The 19,089-nt window shown below is 39.0% G+C and overlaps 2 protein-coding genes across 3 annotated transcripts; one reads left to right on the top strand and one right to left on the bottom strand.

The window, feature by feature from the left end:
• The first annotated feature begins 10,374 nt into the window (after positions 1-10,374).
• Positions 10,375-14,039, top strand: LOC113322398 (calmodulin binding protein PICBP-like). The gene is made up of 2 exons (XM_026570479.1): positions 10,375-13,577; positions 13,682-14,039. Exon 1 carries the CDS (start codon positions 10,618-10,620, stop codon positions 13,561-13,563), a length of 2,946 nt encoding a protein of 981 aa, XP_026426264.1. The 5' UTR covers positions 10,375-10,617; the 3' UTR covers positions 13,564-13,577; positions 13,682-14,039.
• Positions 14,040-15,530: 1,491 nt separating this feature from the next.
• LOC113322722 (scarecrow-like protein 3) lies at positions 15,531-18,140 on the bottom strand. 2 transcript variants are annotated; one of them, XM_026570862.1, is made up of 2 exons: positions 17,645-18,140; positions 15,531-17,215 (listed from the first exon to the last, which is right to left on the bottom strand). In XM_026570862.1, the coding sequence occupies exon 2, from the start codon at positions 17,110-17,112 to the stop codon at positions 15,682-15,684; it is 1,431 nt and encodes a 476-aa protein (XP_026426647.1). In that variant the 5' UTR covers positions 17,113-17,215; positions 17,645-18,140; the 3' UTR covers positions 15,531-15,681. The 2 variants fall into 2 exon arrangements, with proteins under 2 accessions (XP_026426647.1, XP_026426648.1); XM_026570863.1 differs by having other exon boundaries at positions 17,649-18,140.
• Between the last annotated feature and the right edge of the window lie 949 nt (positions 18,141-19,089).

Below are 19,089 nucleotides of genomic sequence, written 5' to 3'. Positions count from 1 at the left end.
AGCTTGTTTGGCCAAGGAATCAGCAGAAAAATTAGCTTCTCTATAGCTGTGAATATATTATATGTTACTATAAGAAGCACACGCCATTATCCACTTCTGATCCAAGTCCCAAGGAACTTCTCCCTTTTGCAAAGCTTGAATGAAAGTCATCGAATCAGACCTAATGCAAATCTTCGGTACACTCCATGTTTTTTCTGGTCCATATGCATGCACTCTTGCGATATCACATGACCAAGGAAAGTAATTCTGGTCTGGGTAAACTCACACTTTTCCTTCTTCACATACAAACTTGCTTCTCTAAGCTTTGCAAACACTTTGCGAAGATGCATCGCATGCTCTTCTAAAGTCTCACTGTAAATGACTATGTCATCCAAGTATACCACTACAAAGCGGTCAATGTACTCAGCAAACACACCATTCATCAGATTGCAAAATGTTGCTGGAGCATTCGTCACACTGAATGGCATCACACGGTATTCAAGCGAGCCATACCTTGTTACCATTGAAGTCTTTGGTTCATCTCCTTCTGCTATGCGCAATTGGTAATAACCTGAGCGCAAATCCAACTTGGTGAAGAATTTATCCTTGGCCAACCGATCAACCAAGTATGCCACTAGAGGAATTGGGTGTTTTTTCTTCACAGTTAGTTTGTTCAAAGCCCTATAATCAACACACATACGAAGCGAGCCATCTTGCTTCTTTTGGAACATCACCGGAGCACCGAACAGAGTTTTAGACGGTTGTATGTAGCCTGCCTCCAGCAGTTCAGAAATCTGCTTGTGCATCTCCTCAAGTTCTAATGGTGACATACGATATGGTTCTTGTGAAGGCGGCCTCGCCCCTGGCACCAACTCTATCATATGATCGATCTTACGCCGTGGTGGTAGCGTCTCAGGTAGTTCTGCAGGCATCGTGTCTGCAAATTCTTCTAAGACCTCAGCTATTCCATCCTCTACTTCCACTATCTTTCCTGGTTTGATCTCAATCAAAACTCCTAGGAAAGTAGCCAAGCCTTGGCGCGTTCCTTCTTTCACCTGAATCGCAGACAAATATGGCTTAAGTATGTTGTCTGGTTATTTTTGTCCCACAATAGGAACAAAACATGGGTATTGAGGGTGTTGTATCAATATCCCATTTCTATGAGGTAATGGCGAGGTGATGCCTTCGCCGCGCAAAAGAAATCCAAGCCCAAAATCAGGTCATAATCATCCATGACCATAACTAGCAAATCTAGTTTTCCTTTCCATTCTCCAACTTGCACATCTGCATTGCAAACTTTCCCTCGACTGGCTTGTGGTTCTGCGTTAATAGAAGACATTTTCTTCTTACTGTGTGCTTTGATCCCTAGCAAACGACTGATTTTGCGATATTGTCCCCTGCCAACATCATGCTGATCCTTCCCAGCATCGTGATGTTTCTCATCAGCACTTGCAGCGCCTCCGGTACCCTTAGTGCAGTTCTGATATGTAAAACAACTTGTTTCACCCTCATCAAGTCGTTCCAAGGATATCCTTCGTGCATGTTTATAACTTGAAGATTCTTGAATTGACGATTCGCATATCTTTATTGCAACTCTTTGGTATGATCTTCGTCTCATCCTTTGCATGCCTTGTACTTTCTGTGTGGATCCTTCACTTCAAATGAAATTTACATCCAAACATAGAATAGCAACAACTTCAATCAGCCTTAAAATCCAACGTGAACAGAGAGACCCTTAACCAGGGTTCTGATACCCGAATTTTCACAGGTTCGCAACACCCAAATGCTACAACCAACTTGACAATGGCAACTATGCTCTGCAGCACAATTTCAGCCAACTCGCACTTATCCAATACATCAACTTCTTGACTAATTCTCTATTCAGCCCATACTAAATATAGGTTCTGCTCACAAATCTTCCAAGCCTTCAATCAAATGCACACACTCCGCTTGATGCCTAAACAATAAGCCAAAACAAAAGGGAAATATGCACCAGCAGAACTTTTCTTTAAATCAGGCCTTAGCCTTTTATTTATTGCAAACTTAGGGTTACACACTCTTCTTGTTCCGGATTACCCAATCCCTTCACAATATCAGGCTTATATATCCTTACAAAAAGCTATGTACAAGTAACTGCAAGAATTTACAGATTTATTTTACATGTGGCAGTTAGCTAACTGTGCCAACCTTGCCAAACCGCTCACTAAGGCAAACGGGACCTTCCTATCAGTTAAGAAATCATAAACCAAACCCACTCTCGTGTAACCAACTTTAAACTATCGAGGCCATGTGCCCTGCACATGTCATCTTGCCTCGTTGCATGATGATCGCATCTGCCATCCAAATGTAGCGCCATCACGGATGTGCATCATTCTTCCAATGATGCAAGTGTGTTAATGCAAGTCTTGCTTGCATGCCTGCACGCCTCACGCATACAGGTAACATGCCAAACTCATTTGGCATCTCTTGATGCTAATCTCGCATCTTTGGACATGTGCAAACCCTGTTTAGCACATGCCACTTCTCAACCTGCAACTTAGACATGCCACTCTGCATGTCTGACTTTGGCCAATCCACTGATGATGCGCCACAGTGCCGCATCTTTACTTGGCCACTTGACAGGCACGTCATAGATCTTCTCCACCAGCTGAACTTGATGCCCTCGTCGATTCCTTATGCTGCAGGTAGGCCTGAATTTGTTCTTCAAATTGCCACAATTCTGTATCTTTCTCCCAAGAAGTTTTGGAGTCTGGCAACCCTTGCCACTTAACTAGAAAATAAGTTCTCGTATTCTTCTTGCTTTGCCCCATAAATCGATCATCAAGTATAGCCTCAACTTGCTTCTCGAATTGTGATTTGATCACCAGTGGTGCACGTTTCGCTTGTTGTCTCGAAGTGTCCATCAAATCAGGATGGTATTTCGTTAGAAAGCTGACATGAAAAGAAGGGTGCACTTTCAACCTTTCCGACAACTCAAGTCTGTAAACCGCCTTACCAACTCTTTTCATCACTTTAAAAGGACCATCATATCTTGGAATTAGGCCTCTATGCACTGTCTTGCTAGAAATCTTCTTCCAAATATGGGTTGTTAGCTTTAACAGCACCATGTCTCCCACCTCAAACTCTATATCTCTGCGATGCAAGTCGGCATACTTCTTCATTCGTCTTTGCGCTTTATACAACCTATCGCACGCTTGCTCAGTCATTTCTGTTTTTGACCTTGCATAACGATAAGCTGCTGGACAGGAACCTTGCTTCTTAGCCTTTGGCACCTCAAGAGGGTTTAATGGCTGTTGGCATGTAGCTAACTCAAAAGGACTCAGCTCCGTTTCTGAACTCTTGTGCAAATTGTAACAAAATTGGGACGTATCCATCAACGCCACCCAATTTCCCTGGCTTGCCGTCACATAATGACGCAAGTACTCTTCTAGCAATGCATTCATCCTCTCCATCTGACCATCGGGGTTTTGGGGTGATTTCTAGTAGAAAACTTTGGTTCGGAACCAAGCATTCCAAACAAGGCGGTCCAAAACGTGCCTGTAAACCGTGAGTCTATATCACTCACAATATCTCGAGGAAATCCCCAATACTTCACTACATTCTTGAAGAACAGATCCGCTGCAACGTCTGCATTGCAAGAATGGGGGCGGGGAATGAAGGTAGCATACTTCGAAAAGCGATCAACAACGAACATTATCGAGTTAAAGCCTTGCACCTTTGGAAGCCCGTTAATAAAGTCTGTTGACAAGCACTGCCATGGCTTGTCTGGAATCAGCAAAGGCTGTAGAAATCCTGCTAGAATTCTCCTTTCCGTCTTATCCAGTTGACACACTAAGCATGTCTTCACATACAATTCAACATATTCTTCCATTTTAGGCCAGTAATAGGAACGAGCTATCGAAGCATGCGTCTGTTCCATGCCTGGCTGACCATCCCAAATGGAATCATGCGTCTCTCGCAAGATTTCCCTTCTCAAGCCAACTGAATTAGGTACATAAATTTTTCCTCCCTTGGCGTTAATGACTCCATCATCTAGCCAAAATCGACGAACGATCCCATCACTGATCTGCTTAGTCAGGCGCACACATGCCTGATCATTCTTCGTCTCTTCTTTGATTCAAGGCAACAACTCTGCCTCAATCGTGGTCAGTGCCGCAACATATTCTACCACCAACTTTCTGCTTAACGCACAGAATTAAGCTTTCCTGGCTTGTGCTCTAACTTGTAGTCGAACTCGCTCAAAAAGTCAAGCCACCTTGCTTGTTTTGGCGAAAGTTTCTTCTGGATGGAAAAGAACGTAATTTCCACATTATCCTTCCTTATGATGAAATAAGTTCCCAATAGATAATGGTGCCACGTTCTTAGGCAATGAATCACTGCCAACATCTCTTTCTCATGCACATTGTATCTCCCTTCAGCATCATTAAGCTTACGACTCTCGTAAGCCACTGGATGGCCATCTTGCACTAAGACTCCCCCTAGAGCCCTGTATGAAGCATCAGTGTGCACTTCAAATGGTAAGTCGAAGCTAGGCAAGCGAAGAACTGGTTCTGTCGAGACCGCTTCCTTCAATGCATCGAATGACTGCTGACACTCATCAGTCCATGCCCATGATTTGTCCTTCCTCAACAAATCTGTCAAAGGGGCCACTTTCTTTGAATAGGCGACTATGAATCGCCGGTAATAGTTAGCTAAACCCAAGAAAGAACGAAGCCCTTCAAGCCTCTTAGGTTCTGGCCAATCCAAAATGGCATCTACCTTTTTCTGGTCCATATGCACGCACCCTTGCGATATCACATGGCCAAGGGAAGTAATTGTGGTCTGGACAAACTCACACTTTTCCTTCTTCACATACAAACTTGCTTCTCTAAGCTTTGAAAACACTTTGCGAAGATGCATCGCATTCTCTTCCAAAGTCTCACTGTAAATGACTATGTCATTCAAGTATACTACTACAAAGCGGTCAATGTACTCAGCAAACACATCATTCATCAGATTGCAAAATATTGCTGGAGCATTCGTCAAACCGAATGGCATCACATGGTATTCAAACGAGCCATACCTTGTTACCGTTGAAGTCTTTGGTTCATCTCCTTCTGCTATGCGCACTTGGTAATAACCTGAGCGCAAATACAACTTGGTGAAGAATTTAGCCTTGTCCAACCGATCAAACAAGTCTGCCACTAGCGGAATTGGGTACTTGTTCTTCACAGTTAGTTTGTTCAAAGCCCTATAATCAACACACATACGAAGCGAGCCATCTTGCTTCTTTTGGAACAAAACCGGAGAACCAAACAGAGCTTTAGACGGTTGTATGTAACCTGCCTCCAGCAGTTCAGAAATCTGCTTGCGCATCTCCTTAAGTTCTAGTGGTGACATACGATATGGTGCTTCTGCAGGCGGCCTCGCCCCTGGCACCAACTCTATCATATGATCGATCTTACACCGTGGTGGTAGCGTCTTAGGTAGTTCTGCAAGCATCGTGTTTGCAAACTCTTCTAAGACCTCGGCTATTCCATCCTATACTTCCACTATCTTTCCTTGTTTGATCTCAATTAAAACTCCTAGGAAAGTATCCAAGCCTTGGCGCATTCCTTCTTTCACCTGAATCGCAGACAAATATGGCTTAAGTATCTTGTCTGGTTCTTTTTGTCCCACCATACGAACAAAACATGGGTATTGAGGGTGCTGTATCAATATCCCATTTCTATGAGGTAATGGCGACGCCTTCGCCGCGCAAAAGAAATCCATGCCCAAAATCAGGTCATAATCATCCATGACCATAACTAGCAAATCTAGTTTTCCTTTCCATTCTCCAACTTGCACATCTGCATTGCGAACTTTCCCTCGACTGGCTTGTGGTTCTGCGTTAACAGTTTTTATGGTGCTAGTCGCGCTAGTAACTGTTAAGTTCAATGCCATGGCAACATCTGGATGAATAAAAGACTTCTTAGCACCGGTATCAGCCATCGCTAATACCCATTTTCCATTGATCTTCACATCAACTTACATCAGTCCAGAAGACATTTTCTTCTTACTGTGTGCTTTGCTCCCTAGCAAACTACTGATGTTGCGATATTGGCCCCTGCCAACATCATGCTGAGCCTTCCCAGCATCGTGTTGTTTCTCATCAGCACTTGCAGCGTCTCCGGTACCCTTAGTGCAGTTCTGATATGTAAAACAACTTTTTTCACCCTCATCAAGTCGTTCCGAGGACATCCTACGTGCATGATTATAACTTGCAGATTCTTGAATTAACGATTCGCATATCTTTAATGCAATTCTTTGGTCTGATCTTTGTCACATCCTTTGCATGCCTTGTACTTTCTGTGTGGATCCTTCACTTCAAATACAATTTACATCCAAACATAGAACAGCAACAACTTCAATCAGCCTTAAAATCCAACGTGAACAGAGAGACTCTTAACCAGGGTTCTGATACCCGAATTGTCACAGGTTCGCAACACCCAAATGCTACAACCAACTTGACAGTGACAACTATGCTCCGCGGCACAATTTCAGCCAACTCGCAATTAGCCAATACTTCAACTTCTTGACTAATTCTCTATTCAGCCATACTAAATAGAGGTTCTGCTCACAAATCTTCCAAGCCTTCAATCAAATGCACACACTCCGCTTGATGCCTAAACAATAAGCCAAAACCAAAGGGAAACATGCACCAACAGAACTTTTCTTTAAATCAGACCTTAGCCTTTTATTTATTGCATACTTAGGGTTACACACTCTTCTTGTTCCGGATTACCCAATCCCTTCACAATATCAGGCTTATATAGCCTTACAAAAATCTATATACAAGTAACTGCAAGCAGTTACAGATTTACTTTACATGTGGCAGTTAGCTAACTGTGCCAACCTTGCAAAACCGCTCACTAAGCCAAACGGGACCTTCCTATTAGTTAAGAAAGCATAAACCAAACCCACTCTCGTGTAACTAACTTTAAACTATCGAGGCCATGTGTCATGCACATGTCATCCTGCCTCGTTGCATGATGATCGCATCTGCCATCCAAATGTAGCGCCATCACGGCTGTGCATCATTCTGCCAATGATGCAAGTTGGTTAATGCAAGTCTTACTTGCATGCCTACACGCCTCACACATACAGGTAACATGCCAAACTCATTTGGAATCTCTTGATGCTAATCTCGCATCTTTGGCCATGTGCAAACCCCGTTTGGCACATGCCACTTCTCAACCTGCAACTCAGACATGCCACTCTGCATGTCTGACTTTGGCCAGGCCACTGATGATGCGCCACAGTGTCGCATCTTTACTTGGCCACTTGACAGGCACGTCATACAAGGTTAGGGTTACCGCTTATAAACATCATGATATTTAGCTTCCCATACTATATGGGACTATTCTCAACCTATATAGTGAAATGTAAAACCACTACATCCGGGAAAAAAAAAAGGAGTTACAAATTAAACCACTACTTTATATATTGTTGTTTCCACTTTTTCGTTAGCATATTATTTCACTTCGAATGAAATATGTTGCGAAAACTTTCCATCTCATAACTCTTGCTCCAGGAAGACATCCTCTTCATGAACCTGTTGTTCACTAAATGGATGCTTTTTTATCCAAGCATTAATTTTTTAAAGGATTTATTTTGAAAATACTTTTAGTGAACACTATTTGCAGAATTTTTCTTTTCCAAAATAAGAAATATTGCAAATTATGATCATTCGGTCAAATAAGTTCACTACAACTAAAAACAGAATAAATTATTACCCCCGTTTATGGAAAATTGGCACTATTGTTTTTTAATATTAGTCTGAAAATAAGTGAAATTATAAAAAAAAAAGTGATAGTAACTCTTTTCCAAAGGAAGAGAGTATTTGTCAGTGGAGTTTGAAAATGACTATTTACCGCACCTTGAACGAAGGATATTTTGGCATTATCCCATAAAGCATGTTTCTTAAAAATGTCTTACACCCGTTTTTAGTAGAAAACATACCATTTTACCATTGGAAAAGTTTCAAGGACTATTCCGTCAAAAAAATGATATTGAACTTGTTTAAATACCCGCAAAATTTACCTCTTGAAATATACTCTTATCCAACTTTTAAAAATATCCCTACCTTCCAAAAGTGGAAGCAACTAGCACAAGTTGCTTTCAGAAGTGTATGCAACTTTATACAAGTTGATACCAAAAGTGGAAGCAACTATCTCATTTTGACTCTAAAAAATATTATTTTTTACCTCTCCCGAGTATTTGTGCAAGGTCAACCAAAATGGAAGGTATTTATAACATTCTCACTTGTTTTAACGAACTGGAGCAAGAACCAATTCTTAGATGGGCCGAACTATAATTCTCTATTTAGGCAACTCTGTTAGTCCATGGACGCTTCTACCATATATAATTTATTTAGAACAAATATTGTGGTTACCTTTAGCTTAGCTACAATTAAGATTTTTACCTAAGTTAAGAGATGTTTGGATGCACTTTAATAAATTGCTTTTTGATTTCTAAAAGCAAGCAAATCAGAAGTTTGATTGTCAATAAATTTGAGATTGATTCCTACGAATAAAAATAGTAAAAATGAAAACTTTTTGCGAAGCAAATTTGTTTTATTTTTTGACTTCTGAAATCAACTTCGGTTTCTCATATCCAAATATTAAGCAAGGGAAAAAATCAAAAGCAAGCTAGAATACTTGGCTACACAGGGACATATGCCATTCGTACAAATTTTGCTTGAATATGCCATCCAAAAACCAGAAATACAAAGGCTAATAATGGGCCCAAAAGGCTGTTCTACGCATTTGGTTTCCGTCCCAAACAAATGAGAAACCATAAGACCAAGCACTGTGGTTGGGGTTTCACTTAGTTATAGCTTAAATGTCGCAAAGTGAAATGAGAGTAAAGTTGCACCTACCTTTTTTCTTCTTCTTTTAATTTTTCCAAACTCTATGTTGATGGATCTAAATAATTATTATCTATGGATATGAAAAAATTCAAGAGAAAAAAAATGAAGATATAATGGAAAAAAACAAATTTAGTAAAATAAAAGAATTAAAAATGGAAAATAGGAGTAAAAATATGTCAATACAGAAAATTTGGATATGGAAACTCAATAACCCTCCAAAAAGTTACGGAAACAGAATTCCCATTTGGACCAAAAACAAAAACTGAGTTTTCATAAAGTAATTCTTCAAATGAAAACTAATCGTTTAACTACAAAGTGGATCCATCTTTTCTGTAACTAAGCAAAATGACCACATTAAAGCCAAGTAAAGGGCCTTAATAGTTGGATTTCGCTATACTTAAGCTACAGCCAAGCGAAAACACTAACCATGGTGCTTGACTTAACTATTGCTTTCGGCCAAAGCCGATAGAAATCGCGCGCCATAATACTTGCTGTAACAGCATTAGTCAGGAAGTTACTTTGTGGTGAACTTCCTCGGATTGGCAATGTTCTTTACCGACCGTTCGACTCTCAAAACCTAAAAGTCGATCGAACAGTTGATATACAGAAGTACATGATGAATCACAGTTAATGAGTTAGCGGCGTCGATGTTTTCGAGCGTGTTCTGTGGATACCAAAAAGAAAAGTGAAAACCCAAAGGTCTTCTTTCTTAAATTTACGCACCGTCCATTACGCTCCCACGAAAAGCGAGGTCCCGCAACAATTCAAACTTTTTATGCCGACCAATGTTGTTTAGCAATCTTTTCTTTTTGTCTTTTCAGTTAGTGCTCTTGCAGCCGTGGCCTCAACGTCTAATATCAACACTACAGTCCTTTTTAATATTGACCTGCATGCCCAGCCATTACCTAATCCACCAATTTACCTGCCAACGAACTTTTTTTGGATGATGAAGTTAGATTTCAGAAAGATTCGTAGAAATTGAAAGAGAATTACATGTAAATGAAAGAGTATTCAGTATAGTATACCTAGATAGGCCTATATTCTAGTGAGGAGGTTTTGAACACACATTTATATTCTTAAAGTGATTAATGCCAATCAAGATCGTATCTTTCAAATAAACTATAATCGTACTTATCTTTTAAGATCGTAATTACTTAAAAGAAAGAAAGAAAAATAATACGACAATACAAATTTAATTATTCAAATAAAAGTTGATTGTAGTAAAACTATTCTTCATCCATATCCAACATTTTCAATTCAAAAAAAAAAAAGTGAGCATATCTTAGACTCGTTTTCTATCTAATTGATTCTAATGTAATTAAATGTTATACACCAAAATTTATTAGACTATCTAATTGATTCTAATGTAATTAAATGTTATACACCAAAATTTATTAAACTCCAAAAAGAAACGAGAAAACGACGGAATGAAAAACATGATTGAAATATGGCCATCAAATCGTGACCAAACATGTAATACTTGAATATTGGAATAATGGACAGTTGGTGGGTTTTGAATATTTTTGTTGTTTCGCGTGTAAAACAACTACATTGAACTCAAAAAAAAAAAGATTTCTCTCTCGGAGCTTCAATGGAAGTAAGCTAGATTCTCTAATATTTCTCCAATACAAACATATAGTTCAAATTTGACAACTCTTTTTACTTCTCAGTCCAACAAAAACCCAAGAAAACCTTTAGGATAATTCTCATCCATCTCATTTCTACTTGAATCTTTAAAATTTTCGAAAATGGTTCAGAGAAAGCAACCAGGCAAACTTTCTACCCCAATCGAAACCAAGAAGAGTTTTGTTAAATCCGACAAGCGATCCACCACAAACAAGCCGTTGGTTTCGTCTGCTTATTCTTCTCAAAATCAAGATGTCAGAAACAAAGGAGGAACTGATTTGAAGAAGAAACTGAAAAAGTCTAGATCATTAAAGCTTTTGGATTTAGAAAACATAGAATCATCTCCTATGAAAGAAAAAGAAAAATTTAAAAATTGTATCCAGTCTCCTGCAGTTGATCTACTAAAAACACCTACCAAGGTATCATCACCAGCTGCAACCAAGGTATTGGAAACCTCGCCGAATTACATGAAGTCTACTAGTAGTTCTAATGCGAGGAAAGAATGTTCACCGGTAAGTTCTTCACGCAGTTCACAAACTGTTTTTGATAGTAGAAATCAGAAGAGAAGAAATTCAAACAATTCCAAATCTTCTTCTTTGTTTCCTTCTCCTTCTGGTGAAAAACCAGGGAGAAGTTTAACAAAGAGTAATAGTTTGAAACCAGTAAGAACTTTAACAAAGACCACTAGTACAAAAGCAGGGAAGCCAAAGAAGAGTTCTACTGCTGTTCTGAATCAAAATATAAACATGAGTAGAGCTACCTGTTCCTCGACTTTAAAGGATTCGAAGTTCCCGAATTATTTGATGATTAATCCAGGAAGAAGTGAATCGGAAGGAACATCGGTTATGAAGGTTTGCCCATACACGTATTGTTCTCTTAATGGTCACCACCATGCTCCCTCACCTCCCTTGAAGTGCTTCTTGTCTGCAAAGAGACGTTTGCTGAGAACCCAGAGGAGTTTGAGATTGAAATCCTTATCCCCAGGTGGCACAAAACGACCTGCCAAAGCCAAGAAAGAAACCGTTTCAGGTCAACTGGAATTCGAAGGAGACTCTTCAACCATAAAAACAGATTCCGGACAAGAAACAGGGATGGATTTCTTTGTAGAAATCTATGCTAAACCGAGAGAGACTGTTGATCGAAGAAGCAACCATGACGGGGAAGCAGAACAAATATACAGTGCTACAACATCTGAAGGCCAAAATGGGTTCTTAAAATCAATTAGAGATGGAGCTGAAGCAGAAGTTAATTGTGATTGCTGTTGTATTGAGACTAATAAATCAGGGAGCACGGTCCTGGTAGAGCCTGAATCAGATGAAGAAGTTGTTCAAACATCATCTGAATTGAACTGGGAAGAAGGAGAAGTTGTTACTCAACTTTTCACAGAAAAGGTTGCTTCTCCCAACCTCACTAATGAAGATATGCTGCAAGAAACTTCTCAAGAAAGTATTGAAGGTTCAGATACGGAAACTGCTGATTTTGAATCATACGAAGCATATCTGATTTTAGAACTTGATGTATGCCAGGATCAGATTTTTCTTGCAGAAGATACGCCTGAGGATCAGATTCACAAAAATAAAGAATCTCATCTGGATCACTTCTTCAGTGGCACAATCTCAAAATCTTCTGTTGACAAACCATTTGAGGAACTACCAGCAGCTACTGGTGAAAAGAACGGAGTGTCAGATGTGGAAAATGATTTCTTCCAGGAGAATTTTCAACTAGGAGACCATGAAGTCCCCTGTCGTGCTGAGGTAATCGATGTGAACCCAAACCAAGAAGAGGAAAACAATTGCTTTGAGGATGATGCTCTAATTGATCACAGTTCGAGTTCTCAAATTGCAGATCCTAGTGCAGAAATTGGTCAGCAACCAGCTATAAGTGAACCTTATACAGAACTCGATGTACAGGATCAACTTTCTTTTGCAGAAGATACAGCCAATGAACGAATACACACAGATAAAGAATCTCATCTAGATAATTGCCTCAGTGACACAATCTCTGAATCTTCTGCTGACAAGCCATATGAGGAACTACCACCAGCTACTGGTGAAAAGAACGAAGTTTCAGATATGGAAAATGACTTCTTCCAGGAGAATTTTCAACTAGGAGACCATGAAGTCCCCTGTCGTGCTGATGTAATCGATGTGAACCCAAACGAAGAAGAGGAAAACGCTTGCTATGAAGATGATGCTCTAATTGATCAAAGTTCGAGTTCTCAAAATACAGATCTTAATGCAGAAATTGGTCAGGAACCAGCTCCAAGTGAACCTTATGAAGATGAATTACTTCCCGCCGCAGATTCTGAAGTTGGAGACCTTGCCAATATTAATATAGAGATCGAGGTATACCCAATCGAGTCACCACAACAGGATGATAAATGTGGTATAAATGTTGAACATCCTCTTCTTCTTAGTGATCAATCAAGTATCAACGGCGTAGCAGAGAACAAGGAGCACACGAACCAAGATCAGGGTGAAAAAATGGATCATAACAGTGCAGGTTTTAAACATGAGGAAGAACACAATGATCTCGAAAATTACAATCTCAATTGCATTGAACCTGGAATGGTGGAGAACATTCAAGTGCAAGAACAGAAAGTGGAAACAGATGCAACAGAAACAACTCCTTCCAAAAGTAACTCCGGCGACTCAGTGGGACAAAAATCAATCATGAATGCAAGAAAGAAATCTCACCCAGAAGTGACGGAGATAAGTTGCAACAACCTAAAGATAACAATTGGATGCAGGAAGAATTTCGAGGAAAGTGAGGAACTGAAGGATTTCAATCCACGTGATCCGAATTATCTACCTGTAGAGCCTGAACCAGAGGCAGAAACGGTTGATCTTAAGCAACAAATGATGGATGAAAGGAAAAATGCAGAGGAGTGGATGGTTGATTTTGCACTTCGAAGAGCTGTCACTGAACTTGCTCCTGCGCGGAAGAGAAGAGTAGCACTACTTGTGGAAGCTTTTGAAACGGTCACACCACAAACTAAACGTGAAAGCCTTGTGCAACATGTGATGCCAGCATTCGCTCATGCGAGACCAATGCAAGCTTGTATCTAATGGTGATAATCAAGGTGATCTTGAGAGAAATTAGAATAACCTTATTTGTTTCTCATCATTATCATGTGTATTAGGGCTACCATTAAAAACTCTACTGGCTTACAATTATCTTATCCAGTGTGCTAGGTTTCAGGACTCAGGAAGAGGTTCAATATTTTCGACTAACTTGCTGTTTCTCATGCTCTGAGAGTCTCTTCACACATGGAAGATTATGCAATTTATGCAAAGTGATGGTGTAATCTCCATTGAGCAGTAATCAGCAGAACTTTTATGGTATTTGGACATTTAAAGTTCTTTGTAAGAAAAATAAACTGTGTGCTATGTAGTTGAACTTGTTCATGGGGTCAGTATCCATCATGCAATATTGTGAAGGATATTTTTATCCCCAAATATCGGTATTTTATATGTAGTATTTGTATGTTATGTATTTTTTTCTAACTATTAGAAGTAACCAAATCTCTAGTTTGCTTCCGTTTCCTATTTTTGTACATGTATAGACAAACAACCACCATTCTCCTATGCAACTTTAAAATAATGAGCTCATACCAGTCATAGTTGAGCTCGAAATCACTACTAGCGAGGCAAACCTGCTTCACCTTCAGTTCATATTATATCAGTCGAACCTCACTGAAATCATCCCAAGCAACCGAATATTCCACATGCTATCAAGATTTCAGTTGGCCTCCAACACCACAGATACTAGTAACAGACCGATTTCTAATATGATTCGAAGTATTTAACAGATGCAATCGTCCAAACAAATGAAATTACATGTGGAAAGCTAAATTTCTATCAGTAATTCTCTACATATGAAAAGAGTCGCAATTAATTCCACTGTCAATTTCATTTGAACAATTGAACTGTAGAAGATCGAAGAAGACCAGCTAAATCTCAAACAACAAAAAAATCAGTATGCACGAGTTTATTGATACTTTACCTAGAAACGCCATTAACTAAATCCCTCTTGTACAGCAGCTTCTCGATCGTGTGAAAATCTAGTAGTCATCTTATCTTCTTTTGCATCAGACTTGAAACACCGATGATTATCCACATTTACTTGATTCAAGATTCATCGGGTGCGATTCAGTAACCCTCCTGATTTCGAAAATGGAGGGGTTTATAAATCAGGGGTTTTGATTGAAATATTGCCTATGTTGGCAAGTGTGATTGGACATTTAGGGTGCAGGAAGGGCATTTTGCACCTTGAATGTGCCCAAACTGCCCATAGTTGCTAGAAGCTTAGAAGCCACCGGTGCAGACCAATCCTGACCATACTACGTCGGTTAGTATTAGAAGACAATTTAATGCAGGTTTTTTTCCCCCTTGGATAAGCCTTATTTGGGAAGGGGTTCCACGGCACATGGAAGAGGCGTTAAGATCCAACTTAAAGCGTCCAAGTGATTTGATGCTCAATCCGACAACTTCAATTGAGATCCAACGACACAAACTAGAGAGGGCAAGTCAGTTGGTGCTTTCGGAAGATTTTTGGCCACAAGGGTTGCCAATTTCAAAGATGAACACTGTAGACTTGCCCTTCATTCTCTAATCATTGAAGAAGCACCAAGTTTGGAAGATGGAACTTGGACACCACCTTAATGATTCCTGTAACGATATGATTACGCCGAGCTATGGCTGGCTAATCCACCCACTAGTTGTACCAGGTTAAATAATTGGATTCCAGGGCGATGTAGACTCGACAAAGAAGAAAGTACCATAGCTGGCGATTCTTAGGTTGATACAGTAACAAAATGTTAGGCTGGTTCGATTTGACTAGATGAGAAAGATGATTGTGTTGTAAACTTCATTTCACTCTTACCAAGAAACATAAATTAAACGTGTGATCTAACAGTATTGGATTGGATATTCTACACCATTGTTTTTGTAACCGGATAACTTGCATTTTTCTTTATCTTTCTTGAAATGTTCATGGATTTTCAAATGAACAGCAAAATTTAAATGGTACAACATGATCAAAACTTTTGCGTAAACACTATGCATTTCAAATAAACAAAACTTGGAATCCTTTGTACAAAGTGAAAAAAGAAGAGAAAAACAGAAAACACCAATATCACTCTCGTTTATCATCCAAACCTGATAAAAAAAACTAAACTAAACTAATCAATCATACCTCCTACACCTCCAAGCTGAAACGGAAAAAAGTGACCGATCTTGCCAACATAACACCAAACAACCATTTTCTTCCTTAATGTTGTACCCATCACAACCATAATTCTGCAACAATCTCTTGGCCTGTAAATGTCCATAGTAGCTCATCGGGACTCTGCCAAACCCTGCAAAATCAAATCTCTGCATCCACTTGTCAAGCTTCTCGTGCCTCTCTTTCCTTTCAATTCCTTCGCAAGCTATAATGTTCTTAATTTCCTCTCCAAACAACATCTTTTCAACCTTAATTCTCTCCATTGAATTCCTAGATATGGTGGACTCTAAGCAGTCGAATAAAGATGCATAAAAGTAAAGTGCTTCTAAGAGTCTCTCCATGAATGTTGATCCATTATGGTTCGACTCCTGTTCAGTAACCACCATAATCTTTGGAGACAATCCCCATAGAGCTGCAAGTAAGCTCTCCATTTTCGGTGATGTGGATAAAGACGCTGGAGATGATGAGGCAGAATCAGGACTTGGGCTGTACCCATTAACCATATCTTTCTCGAGTAATTCACCCAGTGTGCCCTGGTTCATCTGGAGAGCTCTTTGCAAGTTAACTGAATTCGAACTTCTAGATACAGGTGGGGATTTTTTTCTAGCATTCTCATCATCGGAAGCCAAAAGAGAATGCAGTTGAAGAACGGAGCTGATAGCTAGAGCTTCTCCGGTTTTAACACGTAACCTTTCAACGTCAAGATTTTCTAATTTGCAAATGATGGGATTAAACTGAAATGGAATATCCAATTTCTCAGCTTCTTCAGTTAATCGAAGAGCGGTTTGGTCTAGAACCTCCTTCTGTTCATGAATGCCTGTGATCCTCAAGTGAGGGGGACCATCTGGTCGTGCACTCAAGGCTTGAAGGAGAGCAATCCATTGTGCGGGCTCAGCCGCATTCAGATCAATAATATGAACCATCTTTTCACCTTCCATGGCTTCTAAAATTGCCTGGTTTGTGATCACAAATGAAAGCTTTACAAAGGGGCAAAGCTCGAAAAAAAGCTTACGAGCAAGAATTCCTTCCGAGATTGAACATAGCCTGGTGGAGTTGAGGGCTTTATGTAAACCAGGCCAAGCTTTAAGAATCCTATCAGCAAGTGCTTCAGTGAAGTAAGCAGCAATCCTTTGCATTGTATCTCCATCGGGAGAAGCAAGGTGTGATATTTGCTCGAGACCAATATTGGCATTTTCTAGACTACCAGCAGCAACATGATTTGCACAAGAGAGTATGAGATGGATGAGATACAATCCACGTTCTTCCGATTTTAATTCTCGAAGCCATGGATATGGTGATCCTAAACTAGGGGAAAGTGACATTAAAGAGAAAAACTGAAGAGGTGATGAAGTTACTGAAGATGATCCTTCGTCTTGAACCATTCTTGCCATCAACAAACAAGATTTTATCTCTCCGTTTTTCGAAGAGAAATGAAGATAACAGTTTCTGAAGAAGAACAGCTATGACCCAGACCAAAATTTGACAAAAACGAACCTGAATGTGGAAAAAAGTTCACTATTTATTAGTATCGAATTGGCCGTACCTTTCAGAAGAATTAAAAGACAAAGAAATGGATATATTCACTGATTCACACCAGGTTTTCATAAGAATCTAGTAAAAATAGACCGATTCACTTCAGACTTCAGAGTTGTAGATTTTAAGGAATCAGATTTGACAAAATGGGAAGACTAACAGCTCATCAGTCCAAAAACAAAAAGAATAACTAACTTTTAGTCTAGATTTGAGAAGAATTTAAACAAGAACTGTTAAATTTACAAAGATAAAAAATGAAAATCAGAAATACAAAAATCTAACAAACTGAAGTACTGAACCAAGTAATTTGTAGAATTAGACAAAACTTTTACAAACAGAATAACAGATAAGAAGGTGGAAAAAGAAGAGTGAAGGAAAAGATGATATTACCTACCAGAAAGCAGTAAACTAATCCTCAGTTGCTGTAATAACTGAACCAAATCCCTTTGTGGGTTTTCAAATTCATGAAAAACCCAGATAAACCCCTCTGGGAATTTTCGTTTTTATGAACTTTTTTTCTGAAGAGTAAAAGTTTGTGTTGTTTCCTGACGTTTTTCTAAATATGAAAGAAAGAGAATTAGGGTTGTGTTTCTGATCTTCCAAAGCTAGCTAGCTAGCTGTTTGTTGCAGAAGAAATGTTGATTGAATTAAGACTATTTTGAACAAACTCATTTTTCTTTTTCATTAGCTGCGTTGTCGACAATGCAGAGAGGGCCAATTTGTTTGTCTCTATTCATTTGGTTGTCGTGTTGAGGAGGAATATATATCCTGGTGTGTTGAATGAATATTTGGAGAAGCTCAGGAGTAACGACTACTCTAACATCTTAACCGCTCAATCCCTCTACTTCAATCTACTTTTCTCACTCACCATTGTTTGTTTGTTTGTTTGGTACAGAAGTTGGAAACGTTGTCATACGAAGAAAAACACGAGTTGACTCGGGGCACATGCTACTCGCTCTGACACGGATTCTATTCCAGAAATCCAGCGGACTTGCTTTTTGTTCCATGGATAAAAAGAAGTTCAAAAAGAATGAATGTAAACGAAGTGCTTGTTTTACGAATTATATAGAAAAAGAAAAATGCTATAATTATACATGATGTGATATTGAAAAGGCAGATCCGTTGACATAGTTATTCTCGTATTATCTAACAACTTCAATATCATTACGTTTAAATTTGATGTGCTGGATAGCAGGATCAGAATTTTTAATCGATAAAAATAAATAAATGCTAGTGACTCAGAAATGTAGTGAACAAATATATCCACGAAACTTCTTTTGTTTTAAGGAATCATAATCCGATACAAAGGCAGTAAAACATTTCTTAGTTTGTAATAAGTCTATAAGTAGTGATGAACAAATGTCATGATCCGCTGGATGATACCAGACTTCAAACGAAGTTTAAAAGAAAAATGAGTGTAAAGAGCTTGTTTTGTGAGAATTATATAAAAAACGTGAGAAAAATACTAAAATTACAATCGATGTGACATTAAAAAGGAGGATCTTTTGACATAGCAATTCTCGTACAATCTCACAACTTCAATATTTCCTGGCATAAAAAGTTATAAATTTGATGTGCTGCAGTGCTAGATAGCAAGATAATAACTTTAAACCGACAAAAATAAAAGAATTCTAGCGACTCAGAAATATAGCAAACAAAGATATCAATGAAGTCTCCTTTGTTTTAAGGAGTACCAATCAAATAGAAAAGCAGTAAAACTTCTCGGCTGCTAACTTGGCTTGTAATAGGTTTATAAGTACTGAAAACTTTTACCGAAGGGTCCAAACTTCTGGGTGTTATAAGATAATTTATTTAATATAAAAAAACGAAATGCT

Source organism: Papaver somniferum, chromosome 11 (genome assembly GCF_003573695.1).
Source record: "Papaver somniferum cultivar HN1 chromosome 11, ASM357369v1, whole genome shotgun sequence".
Lineage (NCBI taxonomy): Eukaryota > Viridiplantae > Streptophyta > Magnoliopsida > Ranunculales > Papaveraceae > Papaver > Papaver somniferum.
Note: the sequence above shows the minus strand (reverse complement) of the source record. Positions and strands in the feature narration are given on the sequence as shown.

Coding starts and splice junctions, on each gene's coding strand:
- LOC113322398 (XM_026570479.1), top strand. CDS start 10,618: ATGGTTCAGAGAAAGCAACCAGGCAAACTTTCTACCCCAATCGAAACC.
- LOC113322722 (XM_026570862.1), bottom strand. CDS start 17,112: ATGGCAAGAATGGTTCAAGACGAAGGATCATCTTCAGTAACTTCATCA.